The 25,473-nt window shown below is 41.1% G+C and overlaps 1 protein-coding gene across 3 annotated transcripts in view; it reads right to left on the bottom strand.

Moving 5' to 3' along the window:
- Positions 1-3,242: 3,242 nt before the first annotated feature.
- The window catches only part of ZNF521 (zinc finger protein 521), a 294,256-nt gene continuing 272,025 nt past the window's right edge, over positions 3,243-25,473 (bottom strand). For all 3 annotated transcript variants that reach the window (XM_021673901.2, XM_021673903.2, XM_021673902.2), the window contains one exon: positions 3,243-4,058. In XM_021673901.2, coding sequence (XP_021529576.1) covers positions 4,029-4,058 — 30 coding nt within the window. In that variant the 3' untranslated portion in view covers positions 3,243-4,028. The remainder of the gene's footprint in view (positions 4,059-25,473) is intronic.

Genomic DNA, 25,473 nt, shown 5'->3' with positions numbered 1-25,473 from the left:
TCCATGGACCAGGGTCATGGGTGGATAGTTTCGGGATGATTCAAGTGCACTGCATGTATTGTATACTTTATTCTTATTACATTGTAATAAATGAAATAGTTATATGACTCACCATAATAAAAAATCAGTGGGAGACCTGAGCTTGTTTTCCTGAAACTAGGTGGTCCCATCTGGGGGTGACGAGAGACAGTGACAAATCATTGAATTAGATTCTTACAAGGAGCTCTCAACCTAGATCCCTTGCAAGTACAGTTCACTATGGGGTTTGTGCTCTATGAGAATCTAAGGCTGCCGCTGATCTGACAGGAGGTGGAGCTCAGGCGGTCATGTGAGTGATGGGGCGTGGCTGTAAATACAGATGCAGCTTGGCCCTGCTCCCTTGCCTGCTGCTCCCCTGCTGTGCAGCCCGGTTCCTAACAGACCACACAGACCCATACTGGTCCGTGGCCCTGGGATTGGCGACCCCTGCTAGAGACTAATTAAGTCAGGATCACTGGGGTGCGGCTCAGGCAATGGATGTCTTTAAAGTTCCCCAGGTCATTCCAACATAAAGAAGTTTAGGCCACTGCAAATCATGTACAATTTTACATGAGAGCCATTTCTCAACCTCTGTACTACTGACATTTTGGGCCAGATAATTCTTTGTTATGGGAACCTGTCCTGTGTATTATGTGATGTTTAGCAGCATCCTCGGCTCTACTCATAGATGCAGTAGCATTTCTCCAAATAAGAAACACTGCATTAAATCATAAAATGATGGTCAGGAACACTGGCTATTATATTGGTCACTGACCCATCTATACAGCCGTTGAGAAATTTCTTTTGGAATTAAGTGCTAGGGAAGCATTTTCTCTCTTGAGGAACTGATATATTCCTTCCTTTCTAGATGTTTCCCCCCTTTACTACCAGGAAGCTCCAAGTCAATGCTAAAATGCACTCAAAACCAAAACTGAAGCATAAAACAAGGCAACTACTGTAGTATATTGTCTCCCCTCTGACTTCACATGTGCTGATTTTCCTATTAATGTTTTGTTCATTTTTATTTTAAGTTGCCTTTTATATCCCTAGGGAAGGATGCAGAATGTAAATATAAACAAGGTAACAAGCCAATGAGGGGAATGACTGCTCCAAGCACTGTTCAGGATTTATGACCCAAAGAACGGTTGGTTCTAAGGAGGAGGGACTTGATAAGTAGGAACTACCTCCTAATTATTGGCGGATCAACCAGTTTTATGGGGCAAATAATGGTCAACTCCTCCAGCCTCCCAGCTTGGTCTGGAAAGAGGCTGAACTGTGTCTGTGCTGAAGGAGCCTGATGCCCAGCTGCGTGGAGGCTTCTAGGGAGAATGGCAAACACAGTCTCTGATGTGTCCTAAGAATTCCAACTCCTGGTGTTTATACTAGAGTCTGGGAAGTCTCCAAGAGGCAGCGTTGTTAAAGGCAACTTGGGATACATCCCTGGGATGACACATGACCTGCTTTCTGTAAATAAAAAGCAGCTTACCTTTAGTAAAATATAACTCACTCATTAATAACCAGATGTTTTACAGCTTTTAAAAAATCATTATTAAGCGTGGCTATTTCATTCTATTCTAAATGCAAAATCCTGAATGGACCAGAGATCTTAATTTTTAAAAAATATAGCTGAGTATTTTAATTATAGATGTACTTGCATATTCTCAGCATCCTTCATTATTTATGTAGCTGGTGAAAAAGCTTTTTAATTAAATAGCATGCTGGCAATCCATTGTGAAACATATAGATGCAGGTTTTCCTAGCATTATGAAGCTGAAAGCTGAATACAGATGTTCAACAACTTACAATGGGTTTAGCCGGATGTAACCCCATTGTAACTTGAGGAGCTACTAAATGTGTATCACTTTTGCACCATGATAAAGTTAAAAAAAACTGTAATTATAAGTTGGGAACCATCTGCGTGCACACACACACACACACACACACCCCCCATTCTGGCAAGCACACATACTTTAATCACTATAAAATACTTGTTTCTGAATGATCTTAAAATTCAACCAAACCTCTTTACATTGCTAATATAATCGTGTAATTTGCCACCACTCCACTTGATTACCATGTTTCATGTGCTCAACGAACTTGGAAATATGGTGGGGTAGTGGTTCTCAACGTGTGGCCTCCACACCAGCAATATCAGCATCACCTGGGAACTTCTGAGGCACATTTTTGAGCCCCACCCCAGGCCAACTGAATCAGCCACTCTGGGCGTTGGGCCCAGCACCCCAGGATGTAACAAGCTTTCTAGGTGATCCTGAGCAGGCTAAGTCTTGAGAGCCATGGGATGGGGATTATGCCTGGTGGTGCTGGTAATCTAGGTTTCATCAATGGTTCTCCTTGTGACAGGTGGTCACAACAAAGTCAACTGGTCCCTGCTTTTAGTTCCCCACCAAAAAAGTGCTGTGAGGATTCTTGTTTAAGGTTTAAAGATCTCAGAGCTTAGAAGAGGTTAAAAGACTCAAAGTGGCTTAAATATTTTCAATATGGTTTGCATGAAAGTTGCCCATGAATACCAAGTCTTTACTTACCAGTTTTGACTAAAGGTGTATAATGGGGTTTACTTTACACATTGCAATTCTTCTCTTCAAAAAAAAAAAAGCAGCGCTGAAATTAGAGCTCATACTTATGCACCATTGTACGGCAGGCTGTGGTGGAGGCAACCTTCCAGAGATATCCCCATACCTGGGTGAAGGCTGATGACCAAGTTCTGTGGAGGAACCAAGGCCAGGAGGTGAAGCAACTCCCATCGGGAGGCAGTGCCAGAACTAGAACTAACAACCATCTGACTCCTCGCTCTGTGCTTTGTCTTCTGAATGAACAATGCTGCTTCTTAAGTACACATAAGCCAAACTGCCTCTCAAATTGCAGCCATCTACTTTGAGTTCAGATTTGCACAGCATGACATGAATTGGGCTGCAAATTATGCAGAAAACAGCCATCACATCCATCTGTGATGTCAGAATCCTCAAGTACAATGTGACCTGTTAGTATGTAATAGAGTAGAAGGATACTGCGTCCGATTCCTTCCCTATGAAGAGTGATGAATATCCTTCCAGATGCATTTGGCCCAGTGTGAAAAGGTTAAATATGATTGAGGTAATGCCTGTGATATGCTCAAGAGCAGATTTCATATCCAAGGGTGCAGGCAATTAGTTTTTTTTTTTAATGGTGTAGTAACTAGAGAAAGAAAACACACAAATACACTCATACCTAATGGTAAACTGAATTTATTTCCTCTTGGAAAACAATTCCAGTAATCTCCAGGTTCAGACCGCAGAGTAAACATTAATAACAGTAACATACAGGTTAGTTCAACTGATTCAAGAATTTGGCTGCGTGAAATCATTAAGGAAAACCTTGAACACTCAAAGCTTCAAATGTATCCAGGAAAAAAAATTCTTTGACAGTCTACATAACAACTATTGCATATATAGTGATGCTACCTGTCACATTGCAAGGCTTACAAATATATATATACGGGCCTTATCCAGCTGTGGGGTTCTGTTCTGTGAGAACATCTCTTTGTGGTTTGCAAGAATCTTCAGCAATAAAAAATAGTCTTGGATTTAACCGCTGATATACCGAAAGAGAAATTCTAGGCTTAAGTGTAAAGAAAAGGAAGTCCAACCACAGTCTCATGTATAACAGTTGTTTTTAATCTTTCTTCCTTGAAAATACTTTATCTTAAGCCATTTTGCTTATAGTTTTTTTTTTTTTTAATCTTGCCTGAATAGGGCCCAAGTCCACTTGTCTTTATAAGACCATTTTAGTATCAGACGACATAATACATGTGCAACACTTTATATACAAGGGGTCTATCTGGTGCGCAAAAGTTCAAACACATGAACATCCAACAGTTTTGATAATACAAGTTTTATGGTACAATACAATGTTTCTGAATAATATACATTAACAATGAAAGTTTCGTGCAAAGAGTAAAACATGTTCCCTTTTTGTGCCACAAAAGCCATTCTCCTTGAGAGACTGTACTTGCACTAACTGCTGTGTTGGGTCATTGTATGATTCTGTAAATAAAAAAAAAAGAAGAAGAAGGAGAGGGAAAACAAGTTTCAGTGATTTCATTTTCATCAGACCAAGCATATATACATGTGATTGATTCATAATGACATGAACAATGAGTTTCTGCCCTCTGATGAATAGTGCTCATGGGTGCCTTGTAACGCTAAAAAAAATCTGCTTCTTCCCACGGAGAAACAGACCAAGAGAGCTTCTGAACCTGCTGCCACCCATGAGGGCCTGGAGGGAGGGGCCAGGCCAGGAGCCTCTTTAATGTGAGATGGCTGGCTGGCACCTTGCCTTTTCTCCACCTCTGCCATGCCTTTCTACAATACCCTCTCACCATCCATCATCTCTTCTTATTAAAATAGGACCCAGTGTTTAAGAAGCAGGTAGCACCGTTTTAACAGTTTTATGTATCTGTGCATGATTTCTATTGGTTATATATGCCTCTGCTCCAATCCCTTTGAGACTGTAACATCTTGACACAACAGGGCTCTATCTGCCCCCGAAGATGCATATGAAATACAAGAGTTGCCTGGCTGATGATGGACAGCGGGGGCAGCCCCCTCACTGAGGGTGGGCTTCGGGCTGTGGTAATACCATGGCTCAGGAGCAGATCACAGTAGCCTGCCATGGCTACTGTACCTGTCCCCGGATGCCCTTTCTCAGCTGACACAGCTTGTGTTGTATACTGGCAGTCTCCTCTCCATCTATGCTAGCATGTTCCCTTTCTGAGTGAACGCCCACTTTCCAAATTGTGAGAGGGTAACTGGGATAGCTGGGCAACTCAGAAGCACCAGCCAGGCCCCAAGGGTGGACGCGCTGGGTGGGAAGTCTCCAGAACCAAGCCTGGAGGATGGTCACAGATTTGCAGGACATTTGTTTGAAGCGTAAGCCTGAGAATAGCTTGATCTCCACTCTCCTTCTCCGCACTTACCCAGAGCCATGTTCTCTCATTACTTACCTGTATCCCCTGGCCCCAATCCCTTCTTAGCACAACCTTGGGACCTAGCTCAAAATATCATCACTTCCACGCTCACCCCATCTAACACTGATCTCTCCCTTCTATGATTTCCTGATGCACTTTATACTGCTTATATAGGATGCATCTTAGGTCTTGTCTCATGATTATTTGTAGGCCTGGCTCTCACCCATGTCAATAATTCTGATGTTCATTCATTTATTCATTCCTCTACAAGCATCTATTGAACACGTGCATCACCACCTGGCCACATGCCATAGCGCTGCAGTGCTCAGGAAACAGGGTTTCGCTATCTCCATGACTGGCTGGCAAGGCAACGGCTACTGGAGAGGAAAGGCATGGTCCTTCCCTTCACGCCTTCAAAGTGCTCACAGTCTAAAGAAGGTCATGTGGGCACGTAACAGTAAAGCAGTCTATTAGAAAAGAACACAGACATGTCACAGCTACACTGACCCTGCCTTGCCATTGGGGAAGGGTTCACAGTGGATCCAGCACACTGACAGCTAGAAACATGAGCAGAGGGTACAGGGAGGGCACTCTAGGCCAAGAGACCCACATGGGTCAGGGCAATGAATGCAAGGTATGTTTTCAGACCTGCAACTTGTTCAGATTGGCTGAATTCTTCTGGAGTGTTCTGAATCAACAGTACTCATGAGACGCGAAGATGGAGGTGGTCTGGAGCAAGAATATGAGCAGTCTTATGTACCTTGCTAAAGAGCTCAGACTGTCTTGTAGGTTAAGGGAGCCACTGGAATATTTTAAGCAGAGAGATGTTTGTTATCTCTTCATCCTTTACAGCAACTAGCAAACGGCCTCCTCCTTGAATATAGGCTAAATGACCAGAGGTTCGGCTATGAACCAATTGGGATTGGGTGCAAAATTGGGGGAATAGGGAGCCTTGTGAAGAGGACCTAGATCTTCCTTGCCCCATTTCAAATTTAGCTCATTTTTGAAGAAAATGGATGACAGATCATGATGGAGAACAGTATTTCACTCTCCCTTCTTTAAAACATAGTTTAATAGTCCCAGCATCAAAGTGAATACAGGAAGTAGCAAATGGTTTTTATGCGAACTCCTTTATCTGTATGTTGATTTTTAATACTTCTGAAAAGTACTTGTCACCAATATGTAGACAAAAAGGGTAATAAAGGTACTAATGAGACCAAAAAACTGCTGTTTTCTTAAAAATCAACATGATTATATTCAGAAAGGTTATAAACAGTAAAAGCTTGATTACTCAAAATACACCACATCTAAGCCTTTTTATACCTTTTGCTATCTCAGAGTCAAGTTTATAGAAAGGTTTTTTACAATTTTTAAACAGTCCAAAAAGAATTACCAAGTAAGTAGAAGGAGATATGACAATACAGATCAAGCATCTCCAAATAGGAAAATTCAAAATCCAAATACTCTAAAATCTGAAACTTTTTGAGCACTGACATGATGCCATATAGGTGACTGAGCTAGCAACACCTTTGCTTTCTGATGGTTCAATGTGCTCAAACTTTGTTTCATGCAAAAAATTATTGAAAATATTGTATCAAGTGACCTTTGGGCTGTGTATAAGGTATATAAGAAATATAAATAAATTCTGTGTTTAGACTTGGGTCCCATCCCAAGATATCTCATTATGCATATGCAAATATGCCAAAATCTGAAACCGAAAAACACTTCTGGTCCCAAGCATTTTAAAAAAGGAATACTCAACCTGTATTTATGGAAATAATAGGACTCTTACAGATAGATGGTTTTTTTTTTTTCTTACCATAATCAAAGTAAAAAAAAATCAGTTTAATAATATTACTTTCAAATGTTTACGTGCTTATGATGGACAGTCCACATGTGATTGGATTCTAGGGGTTAGTGAAAGAGTACACAGTGCAGTGTTCCCAGTGTTTTTTATATGCGCTTATAAAGATGCTACAAAATAAGAACCTAAAACAAATTGCCCATAACAATTGGCAATAGTTGTGTGTTGTACGCTTTCATCCTCAACCAAAGCCATACAAGTCTCTTCAGAGGTGCAAGGACATGAACAAATACACATACATCACTTACTGCAACAGATTGAAGCTGTTTCATAAAGGAGTTATGTTTTGCATATAAGAGAGAAGAATATAAATCATTTGTGAGAAGGACAAGGATATGGCTTGTGAAATTCAAAAATAAAGCACCCCGATGTAAGTAATATCAACATAGGAAATCTGGCATGAGAAAAGTAAGGGCAGAAAGTCCTCTTGGTGCGGAGATGCCTGCAGACCACGGAGGTCTCACTCTCATTTTGTTTGGTTTCTTTTTTTTGATCCAGCCCAACAGACAGCTATGGCAGGGTCTCCCCAGGCCTGGCTGTCCACCAATGGCAGTGATTCTCATGGTGGAAGGCAGCATGTTCCTAGAGGTTCTTGGCAATGGATCTATTTGTATTGGAAATAATCCCCCATGGGATTCTGCTCCATCCTCAAGGGCCTGCCTTCACTGCCTTTGAGGATCTGGGGATGTGTCTGTTCTCCTCCCCCATGCAGTATTTCATGTCCACTGAAAATACAAATGGCCTCATTGCATCTTCTGGAGGAAGGAATGGAGTATCTGAGCCACAGTTTATTCTACTGGCTTTTAGGTGTTGGAGAGAACACAGGCGAAGTCCTAGTCTCTGGACTTGACTACAGGATTCTCTGAATAGAAAAACAAGAAGTTCCTTCCTGGGAGCACTCAGTGTTTTCTGATACTCATAGACTAACAGACATTATTTCTTTAGAAAGGGAGACAAGAGGCAAGTAGGAAGGCTGAAAAAATTGACAACAGAAGCGCCAAATAAAAAGAGAGGGCAGGCTCTGAGGCCCCGTTTGCTCTCCCCCCGGCTACCTGCCACACCACAGAGCCACTCCTGAGACAGCGAGGACACACATGCATATAAGCAGAAAGCAGAAAACCACTGCCAGGCCATCCGCAAGCAGCCTTCTCTCTGTGCAAGAGTTTTCAGCTCTTTAGGTCCAGAGGAAACCACTATGCTAGAACAAAGCAGTGGGTTATCTCACCAATTTTACACAGCAATTCACCGTCCCCAAAGTACTTTAATGCAATGACAGGTTATGAGAAAAAATATCTGTTCCAATGAAGGGAAAGTGTTTTACATAATCGAGAAGAACATCAGTGCAACATCGGTGGAGGTGGGGGGTGAAGACAGAAAAGGAAGTAGGAAGAGAAGAAAACTTCTGTAATCCCACAGAGAGCCATATTCTACTCTGCAAAAAGCCATCTCCTGGAGACCCCATGTCTAAGTAACTGAAAATTGCAAACCATTAATCCCAGTTATGAACAGTTGTTTTACACGAGGGGGGTTTGTGTTAAAAAAAAATCAAATCCACAACATACCTTAAAGCTTAAAAGAAGATCCATCTAGGTATGATACCTTAATAGCGAGGTTTCAAAAACACTTTCTTTACTGTAAAGGGCCCCATTTGGAAGGAGTGTGCTATATGTATTTTTTTCCTCTATAAATGTGAAATTAAACTTAGAAAGCTAAAAAACAGATGAGGGCCTTAAAAATTCCCTTCTAGCACTATGTATTTCTTTTTAAATATGAGATGCCTTTCATTTTACAAGACTGGAATTCTCATTTTGGGCTTGGCACTCTAACAAATGATTAATTCAGCCTCCTTTTTTCTGAGAGCTGACCACATTTACTGGTCAAATGGTTTAATCCTATTTAAAATGCAATCCAAGAAAAATATTTTTAAGTGAAAATGAAAATCCATGATCCTTTGAAACTGTTCACCTTGGCTAAAGAGATTCCATTTTTCTGCAATCTTGATGTAAATCTGAATTTTTGCACCTATATCAATGATGAAATTCAGCGTTGGAGGAAAGCCAGGGGGAAACCTATCTTCCCAGTGTTAAAAAATTAAATTCCCAACCCCAAAACTTATGCCCACAGATTGCCTTCACTTCTCTAATTCTTTGGCAGAGACCATGTCTCGTCTGTGCTTTGTAACACTCTGTTGGCATCGGCAAAATGTTATGTATCAATGGTCATAAAAACAAAAATGGCATTTGAATGGAAGTTTTGTGAAATCTGTTGATTCAAAGATGTTAATCATTTTTACCATGACTTGTTTATTTATAGCCTTTTGTTTCAAACAAATTCTGACAAGCTTTTAAAACTAAGAAAAAGAGCCAGCATGCTATTTTAAAATGAAAACAAGAAAAAAAAAAGCAAGCTTTCCACTAATTCACTGTGCCATTAGAAACCTGAATTTAAACTGCAGTTGTATTCAATTTAAATGAGATATTTTCCAACTAGATAAAATAGTAGGCAATTGTGGCTCAGAAACAATGCAAGGCGGGAAGAAATAAAGAAATATAAAGATTAAATGTGGCTGCTTCTTTCAACAGATGGTGACAGCACCATGGCAGCATGTTGTTTTTCTTTAGTTGAAGAACACAAACATCCATAATCAATCATCACTGATTAACTAATTATATTACTCTTCCTTTTATCACTTGGGTTGGACCTTTATCTGTAAACACGGAGGATAATCAGTGTGCTCTTATTTTTCTGGAAGCATATTCCAGTTCACATACAGTCGTGCAGTTACAGGCTGCAAACAGAATTCTACATTACCGTCCACCTTTAAGCACTATGGTTTTTTTGTTTTTTTTTTTTAAACAAAAGCAATTGGTTTCCAACAGGCTGGATAATAAGTCTTTTGACCTGCATTCTTCTTTGACCCATTAAGGTCACCCTGCGCTCGGGCATATAGCTGACTTAGGAAATGCCTGCAAGTCCTACATTTCATCTCCTGCCCACTCAAAATAAAGCTTTCTTTAAATGTGTCTGTACGGGTCCCCGAAGGCCAAAGAGGCATCCCTGTAGTGGGCAATGGAGGGACAGAAGCTTCTGCCTTTATTAATGAATGCAGACCATTATGAGTCTGGCTGGCTCCTTCCCCGTTCCCAGAAGCATATACTGTACGTGACTTAAAATGCTAGAATATTGACACAAAGCGAGCCGGGCACCCCTAAGGAAAATTACTCCTTGGATATAATGTAGGCTCGTAACAGCTATTAGAGTACAAAATAAAACCCTCCGGGATCAGACTGACATATACTGCATTCTACCTAGTCCTCAAACATTAGAAGAATTTCTTTGTGAAGGCATTCTCAAGGACAGCATTAAACTGACTTTTGTAGCAATCGGCAACAGCTTTTTGGCTTAGAGCTTTTAGTACTAAATCTCTGGTTTGAATCAATATAAGTACTATATCTTCTACATTAATCAATACATTTGGTTCAATAGATGTTCTATTAAATTATACTTTCTAATCAAGATTTTTACATTTCCACCCTCTCTCTTTTTCGTTCCCAACTTCTTATGCTAGTAAAATAGTTTTAAAAGTGTATACAGCTAATGATGACAGGATCCTGGGTTATTTCCCCTGAACGTTAAGAGAAAAACTAGTCAAAACGGCAAAGGGTGACCTTTAAGCATCTTAATAAGGTTAACAGGATGTGAATGTTAATAAATTAACATTTTCAAAGTCCACACAATTACAAAAGTACTCATAATTTTAAACTGATTAAAAGTAAATTGCTACGGCTCTGGACGTACCATTAGGAATGTTCTAAAAATTACACTGAAGACCAAAATCACCCCGAAGTACCCCACTTTGCCCACCCAAAGTTTCTACTGCCCACAACTATATAATTCCTGGATGAAGAAATACGGGGTAATTGTGTTTTTATGGGCCTTACCAGGTAAACATCAGGTCCATATCCGTGGATATGTGCATTTTTGTGAGCTATGTTACAATTCCACAAATATTTTTTTAAAGACAAATATACAATATTTTCCCTAAGTTCTATGAGAATTGAAAGGACACATGCATAGTGGATTTTTCATAGCCAGGGAAGTTGACTCATAATCTTTACATGTGTAGAATCTGCTAGAATGAAGTTCTACCCTTTTATTATGACATAGCAATGGCATTTCCAAACTGTCATGATACGCTTTTGCCCCTCTCTTTAATGCCATGAATGTTGCTTTTACGATCATGTTTGCACTGACAGAATTTCCCTTTTTATTTTTTCATATGGTAATGTCATCACCATGAACTTACAGAGACACTGATGCATTTTCTTTTGACATTTAACAGTTCACATGGGCTTGGTCTGACATCTCAAAGCATTTTCTGGATGACACTAAGCTATATTAAAGCAAAAGGTGAAATGGTATCATCAGAAGTGATCAGAAGAATACAAGATATTAAAGATGGAAAGGACTATTAGGGCATTTAGCTTGTCCCCTTGTAAGAACATAATTGTTTGATAAAGTTTATACACTAGGCCAGTTTTGAATGATTCTGGCAATGAAGTTTCTATCATACCTCCCATAGGAAACAATTTTACATTCTAATAAACCTCACTGAAGGACATTTTTGTTGTTGTTGTTCTCTGGACTCTGTGCTAACAAAGTTCAGAAAAGGGTGATCTGAGATAATCCTGAAGCATGAAGACATTGGCATGTTGATGAGTTTATGTTCCAAACACTTGACCATGCGCGCCTATGGCATAAAGCTCTTCTATCTCATCTGAAGCAACTTAAAAGACCATTCAGTACACCATTTCTCAGTCATTATATAAAAACATGCCATTCACTTGCTTGGTTCCAGAGAGGAGCCTGAAAATAGATTTTAGAAGGCCAGTGGGGCTTGCCTTACAGCAAGCAGAGTTTCCCAACCACAGCATTACTGACATTTGGGACTGGACAATTCTTTGTTCTAGGGGGTTGTCCTGGGCATTGTGGGATGTTTAGCAGCATTCTTGGCCACTATTGCCAACATGCTAGTGGCATCTTCCCAGTTGTGACAAGCTGAAATGTCCCCGGACACTGCCACATATCCCTTGATGGGAAGCATCTCTCCCACTGGGGAGATATAGAGGAATCCTGCCTATACTGTTTGAAAAACATTTGTGCATGAATAAATGAAAGCTGGGAGATAAGTAGAGTTCTGCATTTAGGGATTTGAAGAATCTGCAGGGAAGAAGTGATCTAAAAGGAAAGAAGAAACAGTGGTCTATGAGGTGTGTCAAATAGCTGTAATGAGGAAGTCTTGTTAATGACCTGTTTTGTTACTGACAGGTTTAAATTAGAGGTCAGATACAGAAACAGGTGGTTATGAGGAAGACATATAATTGTTCTGAATTTACTTTGTATTGAAAATACATTGAGCTTGCAATACCACGCTTGAGTATGCTACTTTGTCTTCATTCTAAGATGGTATCCTCCTCATCTTAAAAAGAGAATTGCAAAGGGACACATATATACCACATGAGACTGTATTGCATGACATTTAAAATACAGTCAATGGGTGAACATGGGCAATTGCACAGAAATTGTAGAAAGAAGTCTTTGAAATATATAATAAATGGGATTGTTTATGTGAAGAACCAAGTATTTCCAGAAGTGTTCATTCTTTTAGTGACTTCTTAAGACCATCCATGTACCATCGATGAACAAAGATGGTACATTTTAGTGGTAATCAATCAATGCTGCTTTAGGGATATTTGTAATCTAATAATGTTTAAAGGGACCCAAATATTAAACTCTGGAAACCAGTATTTGGGGAATGGAAACAACTATCTACTTTGAAAAGAACTACAGAGCCATCATCTTCAATTTGTTGGTCTAGACTCAATGGCGGGTGAATCAACTACACCTGTAAGTAATGCTGCAGAGAAACAAAAAATTGGTTTCAGAGCTGGGGTGGTGAGGGGTGGGGTGGTACCTAGCAGCATCTGGTCCAGTATCTCATTTTACAGATGAGAAAATTAAGTCCCAGAGGGTTGAAGCCCACGTTCAGGGTCTTAGAATTAGTCCTATGGCTGGGCCAACTGTAGAGATAAAGGACACTCATTGCCGTAGCCCAGACCTTCTACCCAGAGAGACAGGGTACTCTAAGACACAGAGGAAGGGCCCTTCACCTTGTGTGAGGGGGCTCTGTTCTTGGAGGAGTCCCACCTGCCTGGTGTGGGAGAGATGAGGAGGTAGAGGTAAAAAGGGAGAAAATGGCTCCTGAAGTAGAGGGAAGAGCAGCCGCAAAGCTGAGAGCTCAGAGGGCAGAGGGCAGGAACCGCTTGTGGAGCTGCAGGTATGTCTGGCTGTGCAGGGAGGTGGGGAGTCAGTTCAAAAAGGACCTATTTTCACCACATCTTGCTATTTTCTGTAATATCAAACTGAGCTGGAAAAGCCCATGGTGGTTACCAGATACCAAGAACACCCAGTTTAGTCTTAGTCTAATGTGAGTCTTCAGAAGTCTGAGCAAAGACTAATTGTTGAAATAATGCAAAGTCTCAGTTGCTAACAGAACAATTCCTACTATTTTGACAATTAAACATTTTGGAGACATAAAACAAGCCTTTAATCCACCAGTTTGCAAAATCTACTGTGACATCATATACGGGAAAGGTTAATATCGTGACAATCCCATTTTCAATTAAGATCTTAAAAACAGTAGTAAAATTTTAGTTGCAAGCTGACCCCTATCTGTTTTGCATACCTGACAAGCTTGAAAATTTCCTTCTTTGGAACCGACAATAGCACGCACTGTCTACTACATTGATAGTGGGAGAAAAAAGGTGCTGTATGGAAAGAAGAGGCTAAAAAGAGCAAAATGGCCACTGGGAAATATATTAAGAGTATAATGTTTATTTTTAAAAGAAAACAATGAATTGAGCTGTCTGTTTCCATGCAAGAAGCCAGAAAAAAATTTAAATCAAACTATACAAAGCCAGCACCAGTGAGAGGGAGAGTGTAAAGATTTCACTCAAGATTCTGGAATTGCAGGATTCCAGCGTATTGTGGGACAGAAGCCTTTGATAGGCAATACTGTCTAATAAGATATTCAGGGATTAAGTCAGTGCTTCACAGACAGATGTGTCCATGTGCCAGTTGTTGCTAAGCTTTAATTTTTTCCCCTGTAATGTTTAATTTATCACACTGGCGCTTTCTAAACTAGAACATCTGTAAACAAGGTTAAGAATGACCTCCTTCCAATTTTACATCCATGAACAGTGCCCCTTCTTCGTGCTCTAATTTTAGATACCTTAAAGATAAATAAATCTTTGGAAGGCAGAAAAAAGAAGGCTTGTCTGACACTGTAATGTGTTCATCTTGGGCGAATACAAATTTCCTCTCTGCCAGCTCTCTGTGCACACAACCAACTCTTGCTGCTGAAGCTATATTCAAGCATCCCCTTCCCAGTCAAATGCAATTAAACAAACTTCTGCTAAATATTTAACAGCCTTGTGTAGTAATTAGCGGCAAATAATGGAAGCTTAAATTGATAATTGCTCAGAAATGTCCTCTTGCAAACATTACAAAATTTCAACTCCTCCCTTTTCTCTTAGATTTTGAATCCCGGAAGGTTTTTGAAGAGACTTCAGTTAGCGAAATTAACTATAATCACATCACTTGGCCAAGATCTCAGAGTTAAGTTTGGCTGTTTTGCAGTCAGCTGCAAGATGCCACTGGTATCACTGACTTCACTTCCGTGTTTGAAATCCATTGAAATTTAGTTATACACTAAAAGATGGTGGAGCAGGGCATTGATTTAAAAACTGACTGGCAGGCTTAGGATTTAAACTCTGGTCCACCAGATTCAAAAGGTCATCTGATTAGAATGGGAGAAGCACAGGACGTTGTAATTTATATTCAAAGGGTAACCTTTGTAGGAAGAAGGAGGAAGCCAAGACTCTTTCTCCTTTTCCACTTGATAGGGACACGGATTCCCTTCAACTAAATTCCAATAATTATGAAAAATAGTTTATTGAACTTGGGCAAAAAGCAAAAGAAATGCCACTTCCTTGTAGTGCATTATTTCTTTTATTAAAAACACTGCCACACTCCCTAGGAGGTAAACTCACATTAAGAGTAAGTCAAACATGTTATAAATCATTAAGGATAACAGAAAAACATCTTTCCCCACTGTAAGCAAAAAAAAAAAAAAAAGAAAAAAGAAAAAAGAAAAAGCTTAGCTTGTCTACTATGGCATAGGCTTTAGTAAAGATACATTTTAAAAAAACTGTGAAAGGACAATGTATTAATTTAGATAATTAAACTATGTTAAGCATGAGCCACTTCCTGAGTGGGGTGTGTGTGTGTGTGTGTGTGTGTGTGTGCGCGCGCACGCACGCGCGCACGTGGGAATACACATGGGCACATGTCCATTTCCATGCCTAAGCAAGTGAGTGTTGCGCAGGGCAGAAAAAGAGTTACATACATGCATTGCTTCTACAGGTAAGATTCCTGGTGTTTGCCTTTGATCTTTCTGTCTCTCAGGGGACTTATTCCTGCATGGAGAATGCAATTAGAAGGAGCCCCAAGTAACTCTTGTTTTAAGTTCTAAGCAAACCCTTTAAAAATGCAAATATTTCACAGGCCCAATTCTGTTTGGTTGTCTCCTACTTTAAAGAAAAAATCCGAGTTTGGAGAGAGGAGAACACATAAACATTCAGGTTTCGTGCCTTTTTTTTTTTTTTTTTGCCTGTGTGCTTGCTTTTCCTTTCCCTTTCCCTGTATGTTACTGTGTATTGCTGAAAGTTTCAGGTCTCTTTCTTTAACAATCCCTCCCCACCCCTTAAAACCATCCCAGTTTATTACCAAGTTCATACAGGCACAAAGAAGTCAGGAATGGTTGAGTGCAATTCCTATTCTCTATTAAGCCTGGTCTTAAGATATATTTTTGTTCTCTCTTGTCCACCATTTCCTGTTGTCTTATACTCTTTAAGGTCTTAAAATGGCAGAGCTGCCCCCACTCTCTGCCCTGCCAAGAAGAGCTGCTATTTGCTTCAGAAACCCCCACGTGATGTTCCCATTCCCCCTCTCACTTCCTGGGCACCTTTTCTGGCTTTGCTTCTAGGTCTCTGTGGGACAGTTTCCTCACCCCTTATGGTGTACAGAGCTACTGGAAAGAGAACCCTTTAATTCCTCCACACAGAGATGTGCTGTAGCTATGGTGAGAGTAATCTATAACCCTCACATCCTTAAATAAATTTGCTACTCCAAGTTAATTTTAATTCATTACAATAAAGCAATATAATTTAAAAAATCTCTTTAAAGTGAAGTATTTAACATGATCCTGAAAGAAAGACAGTCTTGACTAACGGAGGGCCAGGCGGCAGGGATGGTGCAAACTCATGCAAATTCAAAGGTGAGCCGTAAACAAGAACACACAGCAACACTGCCACGCATAAAGGGCCAGGCAACGGGAGGCCTCATTCTAATCAGTCCTCAAAGGAACCTGCCATACAGAAGTGGCACTTATTCTAATTTAAAGCCCTCATGCTTGCTTCAGTGTTGCAAAATTTATAAAAGAATAACTTCATTAAACCGCCTGGCACTTCACACACAAATGCAAACCAGCCACAACACAGAAGGAGCTGGACAAGAGGAAGAGAAATATTCCCAGAGAGTTGTTAGCTCAGATATTAAAATAGAGTCTGCACTGTGATGCTTCTCTTTCTGTGCAACGTTCCTTCACCAAGGACTCCTGCCACCGGGCACTTTACTTCTGTCACGAGTCCTGTTGCTCCTATGAGTCTGCTTAATAACACTGAAAATCATTCAAAGTGGTTTGGCCAGCCCAGTCACATGCAGAAATACATCTGGCAGTACATAAATGAACGCTATTCAGTGTTCCTTGCCTGGTCTGCAGAGGAGATTGATTCTGAACACACCATTACAGTTCCCATTTAGTTGGGTATATATTTCAGACTCACCTAAGTTGTTGAAAAACTAATGTAAGAAAAAAACGCCTTCCCCTTAACCCTGGCACTCAAGAAAGAAAACAATAATAAGGCTTAAGTGGAAACAGTCTACTGAATCCACGCACGCACAGCGCTGGAGAAAAGTTATTGTCACATCCTAAAACACACACTTTAAAGGAAACTTCTTTTTCTCCCCTGAATCAGAGAGTCATAGAAATGCTACAGAAAAATTACTTCAGGCTAGATTCCTAAGCTATAATGCAGTGTGTGTCAGAACACACATCATTTCATGCTGAACTGTCAGCATATTTCTCAAAATCATTTTTTTTGGAATGCAATGAAAAGACAAATCTGGAAGCCTGTGTAAAAACTCCAAGCCTCTGAGAAAGTATGTGTCACCCACAAGTTAAACTCCACATCATGATCTTGAGAGATCCCAGTAATGAACGATGCCTTTCCCGCTCAGCGTTTCTCACCATCTTAGTGAGCACAAATCTGTGCTAAGATTTTGCTTCAAAGAGAATACAGTGAGCATTCAAAAACCTTGAAAATGATAATCCGTGGCTGAGTAAGAGGAAATGGCCTTAGGGTAAATAAAAGGTGAATCTCTCCAAGGGTTACAAAAGAAAAAGACTGTTTATCCCAGCTGTTTTTCAGAATTTTGGAGTGGGATTCTTGCTGCTGTTATACAGGGTGCTCAGACCAGGCTAATTGGAGACCAGTTCCATGCAATGGATGTGAAATTTAAAGTTGTCGCCAAAAATTGCAGGATGATAGGAGTCCTATTATTCTTAGGGTAAACAAATACTGAAATGGATTCTCTCTTACCCTTATGTAATTGTTTTATAGTGCTGGAAGCTTTTTACATCCAAATAATGCAATCTATTGGTGAAGGTAAGTTTGTATTCTTTTCTCTCTCCATGAATAAAATAGGGCTAATCAGAGGGAATGAATGAGCTAATTCAGTTATAGGCAGCCTTTATTATATAATAAAATATGGATTATTGATCCTGTGGAGTTGGCAATGTAGGATGCAAATTCAGTGAAGGAAACCTCTAAAATTTTGAATTTGAGGCTATTTGTATTGATGCTTAAATCTACTTAGAACTGTTTTCACTTTTGAAAAACTATCAAAATAAAACAACACCGACTAATTAAACCCAGTGTTCTCAAAAAGGACAGAGAAAAGTTCATGCAGAGGCCTGGGATGGAAGGCTGGGATGGCCCCCTTATAGGGTATAATCCCTTGTTCTATTCCAATGGAGGGAGAAGAAATAGGCAGGCTCTTTGGGCCTGTCTGTGGAGTGGTGAGTAAAAACTTATTTGCTAGACCCATATGGACTTCCTTGGCAACTTGCTACAAATCCAACTCAGCCCTGTAATAAGAATCAATGTACTGTTGTGGCTCTGGCACTTGGGAGGCAGACTTGTTTAAAATACAACACTGGGCTGTCCTAGCAAAATCCTTTCATCTCTTATCTCTTAAAAAATGAAATAATCAGCCCTGGTTAGGAGGCAGCTCTGAATACAAGGGTCACATGGCAAGGAAAGCCTACACAGCAAACACTAAAGGGAAAAAACAGGAGCTATGATATTCAACGTGTATTTACACACCTCCGTTCTGCCTTCCCATTCCCCTTATAAATCTGCCCCAAGATACGATGGCATGCTGATTGCTATTTGTGCTCTGCTACAAAGTGCAGGCCAGACTGTCTCCTGTATTCCTTATAAACTTCTCCCAGCTCTTCCCTACAGAGCTAGCACGCCCTTCCTTTTGACAGAGTTCACGTCCTCTCTACCTTTTGATGGGACATACCCGTGTGCCCCCCCACCACAGCAGCACACACACAAACATGAGCCTTTCTCTCCTTTTTGGTTTTTAAAGAGTAGAAATAGGCTCTGTGTTTTGGTAGGCATCCCTCCAAAGCATAGGTGAGCGTCCATGTGGTATGTTTCCGAAAAAGACGCCAATGAAAGGGAGGAGTGAGAGATGCTAAACAATGCCGCACCAAAGTTGCAGACTGTTCGGCTACAGTCCAGAAAATGAATCCAATTTTTCATTCTGTCATTATAAATATTTCATTGCAAATGGTACTGATTTTCTGCAACTGTGGTTAAGCAGAGGGCCTCTGTGTGAATATTTAAGAAAAAAAAAAAAGGAGGAAGACAACGAAGAAGAGGGAGGGGGGAATTAAAGGTTAGCAACCAATTAATTTCTCACTTGAAATGTAAAAGATTCTGGGAGAAATTCAACAGTGATGTAGTGTGTGACTCAAAGAAGAAGAAAAAAAAACATTTACTCTGCTCTTCTTCTGACAGTTTCTCATAAAATATCTGCAGTCCATCTATCTTTTAGTACTCCGGGCTCCTCTGGAGAGCAGAAAATGGTGGTTTAAAGCTCACTTCAGTGCCAGTCTGCGGGAGATTGCTTTCCACAGGACCCCCGCTGATGGAGGCCTAGGGGAAGAGGCCCAGGAGTTATTCAATCAGCCCGAGACTCTGGGGCGGCTGGGGGTCCTTTGAGGGCTGATTATAAAGCTGCCCTCCTGTTGCCTGCCTCGGAACAGAACGAAATGAGCAGCCTCTTGCTGCGCAGATTCTGCAAGAAGGAATTTCACCTGTCATGGAGTTTGTCAGAATTTCAGGATTTATCTTGGTGCAAAATTAATAAAATACCAACCAGGATTTCAGGCTGACTACTCAGCTGTGTCATCTCAAAGTGATCTTTCACCCAAGAAAACCTGGACAGTGAGCACCATTCTTGCCCTACTTTTCCTTTGGAGGATGAACGAGATGATGTGACTAATACCACCCAAACATCAGAATGAGACCGTGAGCCAATTACACGCGAGGCGGAATTACGCGTGGGTGCCGCTGTCTTAATGCATGACCTCTCACCCCGCCGCTGCAGTTCGAAAGCTTCTTTGCAATCAGTGGAGTCCGAGGCACAAAAAGGCCATTTCTGCAGCTCATAACACAGTAGGTCCCCTACGGTATCACATCTGTTAAATGCAAACACTGGTACTTCAAGACCCGGATTTATCTTTTAAAAGGAGCACTAACCATTAATGGAGTGTGGTAAGAACACTACTGTGGGACGTTGCAAACTGATCTTGGGTCAGCTATGAACAACAAGGTGCAGTTCCATCCTGTTTCAGCACACACCCTCCGCATGTCTCATTACCTTCTGGGCTCCCAGCAGAAAGTGGGAGTGCAGAGGGCGGGGGAGAACACAAGGGGATAGGACAGACTGAGAACAAACTATCTATTTCTGGGACCCTCTGCCGGCTCTGGGCTGCAGCAAGTTTGGCCATATATCACTTTAGAATGTGGCTTGCATCGCACAAATCACTACTGCTCTGTACAACCCAGGGGTTTGGTCATTTTGAACTGAGGCTTGGGTAGCTCCAAGGCAATTAGCTCTGGTCCTCAGAGTGGGTGGCATCGCATGGCAGATGGGGCCAGTGTGTGGGGTCTGGATTGGCGCTCCTTCCATTGGCTGGCCCAAGCCAATGGACAGAGTGTGGGCGAGCAGTTCTCAGGACCTTGGTCTCACTCAACTTCGACTTCCATGACACTCAACTCAGGGTTCGGCACAGGATTAGTACGGGTTGCGATGCACACCTTGTTTTGTGTCCCTGGCCTCCATCCATGCTCAGGCCATGGGTGCCTGTTACTAACTGATGATTAGCAGCACATCCTTGGCCCTCAGAGTCAGCAATGGGTTTAAGGCATTCCTGCTTCTCGGTCCAATTTCTAATCGACATTTTCTAAATGAGACATTAAACAACGCTGTAATGCATTCTCTTCAGCTCTTCCCCTAGTTAAATGACAGTTCTGCTTTGGAGAACCACCTTTACAATTCAGTAGCAGTCTGACAATATTAACACCAAGAGATCTCAGGAAAAAGTAACAGAGAGAGAGAGAAAGAGAGAGAGGAGAAAGCTAGGAAGTGAGTGCACAGATGGTGGGGGGGACGCAGGGTGCTCTCAGCAGGCTTCAGTGGAGATGCATTAACTCCACAGAGGGATAAGGGCTTCCCACCAGCACTGTCATGAATTATAACTGAGTATGGGAGTGAAGTCTTGGTGCCTGTCTCACAGCAAATATACTGTTCCATTTTCCTGCACAATCACCTTTCACCCTTATAAACTCAAAGCACAGCTAAGCACACTGCTGATATTTAATGGTATCACAGTCGCCTTTTATATGTCTAGAAGGCACACAAGCTTAGCAGATGTGCCCAGTGGTGTAAGTCAGACAATTATAAAATTAAGTTTTGGCAATGTGAAAAAGGAAATCTTTTATGGGCACTTTGGGTTTCCAATGAAGGATGGTCTTCTGCCAGCCAGGAGCTGCTATCAATGCAGGGGCAGAGATCACGCAGGAAAGCAGCTGCCCTCCCAGACACGCAGGGGCCCAAGGAAAAAGCCCCGCTTTTGCAAACTTTGCCATCCTCTGGGATAGCAGTTCCTGGCCAGTTAGTCTCCACTCACTCATTCAATGAAGTTATCAATGAAGGAGACCTGTTATTTTAGGCAGTTTAAAATTTCACCACTTTTAAAGGACTCGTTTACCCCGCCTTTCACTCCCGTTTAAAGCCTCGGAGTTGCTGTTCTAAATGACAGCACCACAAGCACAGCTTTTTAAGCACTATTCATCTCGCCGCCACATCTCAGGCTTTTACAGAACACTACTCTCTCTCTCCAATAAGGGGAACTTACTCCTTCATAGCTGCAGGGCAGAGCCTGTTCCAAGCTGTAGATTCGCTGCAAATATAACAATAAAGGATACAAATGTGAATTCCTCTTAAAATACACGTTTGGCTCTGAAGCTGCCTGGCCTTAGCAAACTCGATCAAGGGCAGCCTATCAATCTTTCTCCAAATGCACAGCAGCAGCTCATTTCACCCGGCTGTCTGAGGGATCGCCACATCGATGGATCGGGAAGACGCTGGAATGGATTCTTTGCTCATTTCAGGGGATTTATAGTGGAAGCCCATGATTACTATCTTTCTTACTCTAATTGTCACAACAGTTGGATACGGAAGTGGTGTTTCCCAATAGTTAGAGGAAAGTTTGTAAACATAAGGGGTCTATTCTTGGCACTTTGTCTCCACTAATGTGAGGAAACCGATCCATGTGTGGTGCAAACATCTAAAATAGAAACATGTGGCAATTCCATGTGCCTCTCTGGATGGCAGAATGTTTTGGAAATTTGGATTTCCGGATCTCTCCGAAGGATACGGCTACAAAGGCGCTGAGACAGAGCTCTATCTTTACAAGACAGTCACACACGCAGTCTCTCCTTCCTAATGGAGGCAGATCTTCCCGTGCTATGGCAGCAGGCTGTCTTGGCGACATGGAAGATGGCAGGGCCAGCAGAGCCCAGCCAAAGCAGAATGTGGCAGAGGTGATGAACATTTCCAGGGGGTGGGAGGGAGGGGGCTGCAGAACTGGCCACAGTGCTCTTCAGTACACCCTGGCTGGATGCTCCATAAAGCTGCACTGATGGCAGTTCGGAGATGGCCATCTGTCGTCAACTCTGGGCCAGACAAAAAAATAATGTAATGGCAGCTCGCTAACAACAGGGCTGCTGGAGGAGGGAACGAGTCCTAGAACGAAGAGGTGGTGCTCCCTCTTTTAATAGCAAAAACCAGCCATCGATATGAACATCAAGAAATTAATGGATGGAGAATTTTTAAAAACTGAGCTGGCGTGCTGTAGAAACAATTCAAATGCAAATAAAGTGGTTTTAGCTTATTGCAATTACCTCTGTTGCCCTTACTTCAGTCATGTTAACCACTTGATTCTTGAAAATTTGACTACCAAGGCACATGGTGAAGCAGGAAGGGCCAAATTTAGGAAAAGGTGAGCCCAGGTTGTGCGTCCAAGCATGCACACACAGATTAGCCATTTATTGGTACAAAACGGGTAATTGAAAATGCATTTACTCATTTAGTCCAAATGAGTTCATTGTGATAATCATGCTTACCTTTCTGTATGCTTGCTTAATTTCTAGATGAAATTTTATCAAAAAGCCAAATAAAACCATCTTACCTTTAGACGCACTATGAATGCTATACAACTGCAAACTCCCTCCTTTGCTTAAGAAAAACTCTAGTTTTTTTGCTACTGCACAGATGATGGGGGGTGGGAAGGGAGAGAGAGGAGAATAACAAACTGAGGTTAGCTCAGCCATGTCCTGTTTGTGTCCTATGCGATTAACTTTCTGCCTTCAATGGTAAGGCCAATCAATCCTGATTGAATTATCCAATATTAACAGCTGAAAGTGATCAAAACTAATGGTGAAAACATAGCACCAATCAATAAATCAATGCAAATGATTCGGTTCCTGGAGATCCGATCAAATAAAAGAGATAGATCAATTTAACCACTGAGCAAATTAAGTGGAAGTTGCTGTAGCACCAATTTACTTCCAAAGCCCTGCAGGCCCACAAAGCAAAGAAATGAGATGATGTCTAAAATGGACCAGTTTCCAGAACCACGTGCTCATTTGATACAATTTCTACTCCTGAGAATTTTGGACTCTTTGTATGATGTGCTTAAGAGCTGGGATTTCAGCCCCTAGGACAAGGGATACACAGGGGCACAGTGGATCGAAAGATATAAAGAGCAAAGGAATGATGCCCAGACCGTCCAGGAAGGGGTGCGAACTACAATCCCCACACTGACTTTCCTCCAAACTGATCAGTAAAGGACCCGGATATGCCAGGTCTAGACGTGGTAATGGGCAAACATTTCCAACCCAAGGGTCCCAGGCAGAAGACCACATGATAAGAGGCAGACGGGTTTTGAGTTTTATAGTTTGAGTGGGGATAATAAAAGAAATTTTAAGCTCTGTAGTTAATAAAAAGTAAGCCCATGAAAAATACAGAAAAGTGAGGAAAATGGGGATGAGGGGCACTTCTTGTGGATGTGCTGTGAATACACACCTTTTCATTCCTCTTGTTTGCAAAAGAGGATTTCAGCCTCGCTTGGAGGAAAATATGAAAACAAACTAAAACAATCTGTTTTCTAACCTACACTCAGATTCTACCTTGTCTTTCGTAAAGGGGTAAAATAAAACCTTTTGTCTTAGCCACACCTCTGTAACTGGATGAAAGGCAGGGGAGTCCAGTTAGTTTGGAATACATTTCTGAAAGCAAGTATACATGTTTAGTTTTGTAGTTAGATGTTAAAAAGCAAAACAAAACCCAAGACTCCTAATCATTTGAAAAAGATAAATGTTTAAAAATAAGAATTTTTACCTGGAAATCAATTAACATGAAACTGTGTCAAGGTATGCCACTGCAAAATTATTCCAGTAGGCTAGAACAGAGAACTCAGGAACGTTCTGCTATGTCTGGGATAGAGATTTCATTTTCAAATAATGATGAATCTGGATTTTGTTCACTTAGGTCAGCACTAGGAAAGCAGCAAAAAGGTCAGGGAGCCAACGTTCAGCAAGTGTCTGTTATGTTCCCCGAATTCCACAATCATCTGTCCAAACCATTGGGGGTGCCTCCCACCCGATTCTCCCACCTGGAGAAGAAACCCCTTTTCTTGGAAGATTTATAACAACTGATTACATATTACCTCATATAGTAGCTATTTATTTGCCTATATTCTCTTTTCTAGTAGATTGTAAATACATTTCTAATTATTTTTAGTATGTCATACAGTATCTGGCATCATGGCGAATTTAAAAAGGTGGAATTATATATATATATAAATATATATAATATATATATATTTTTTATTTATATATTGAGACGAGGTCTCAATATATTTTTATTTTATTGAGACGAGGTCTCTCTCTCTGTCGCCCAGGCTGGAGTGCAGTGGTGCGATCATGGCTCACTGCAGTGTCAACCTCTTCAGGATCTGGTGATCCTCCCACCTCAGCCTCCTGAGTAGTTGGGACCACAGGCACCTCAACCTGGCTATATTTTTTTTATATTTTTGGTAGGGACAAGGCTTTCACCATGTTGTTCAGGCTGGCCTTGGTAGGCGTGAGCCATCGCACTTGGCCTATAAATATTTTTAATAAGTATATTTTCTTAATAATGGCATGGGGACTATAGCAGTATGTAATATAGCATTTGTAATTCTGACTATTAACAAGGACTCCTAAATGCCTCATCACATATTATTTAATAATTTGAGACACATTTTGTGTTATATTCACTGAGAAGCTATTTAGGACCAGCAGCTAAGTTAGCGAGTGACCCAGCAATCTGCTCAACGGTGACAATTCGATGCTGTACTGTTGTCTTATACGTCCCATCCCGTATGCAGTAATTCATTTCTCCTTCAGCAATATGACCATAAAACTCAAGCACCAGTTAAACTGTGGTGTGAAAAATATGCATCAAAATCAGGTGATTTGGTGGAAAAGTGGTTTGAGAAGAAAATCAAACAGCTGTAGTGACAATTACACATTTACACCTTAGTGATTTCGGTATATCCCTCACAATGTCAAATTACTACTGTACTTTGAATGTGAGAAACCCTGCATTCATGACTTAAAAGGGAAGGGCTGGGTATTAAGATTATCTTTGATTCAAAAGCAATTGAAATACTAGAATTTCAGAGCCTAAAGTTTCAACTAGACCAGTTTCTTCTACGCGTTCTGCAGGAATTCCCTCAATCTTCATTACATTCATAACAAGA

This window comes from Aotus nancymaae, unplaced genomic scaffold (assembly GCF_030222135.1).
Source record: "Aotus nancymaae isolate 86718 unplaced genomic scaffold, 86718_ANA_hifiasm-v0.15.2.pri h1tg000020l, whole genome shotgun sequence".
Lineage (NCBI taxonomy): Eukaryota > Metazoa > Chordata > Mammalia > Primates > Aotidae > Aotus > Aotus nancymaae.
Note: the sequence above shows the minus strand (reverse complement) of the source record. Positions and strands in the feature narration are given on the sequence as shown.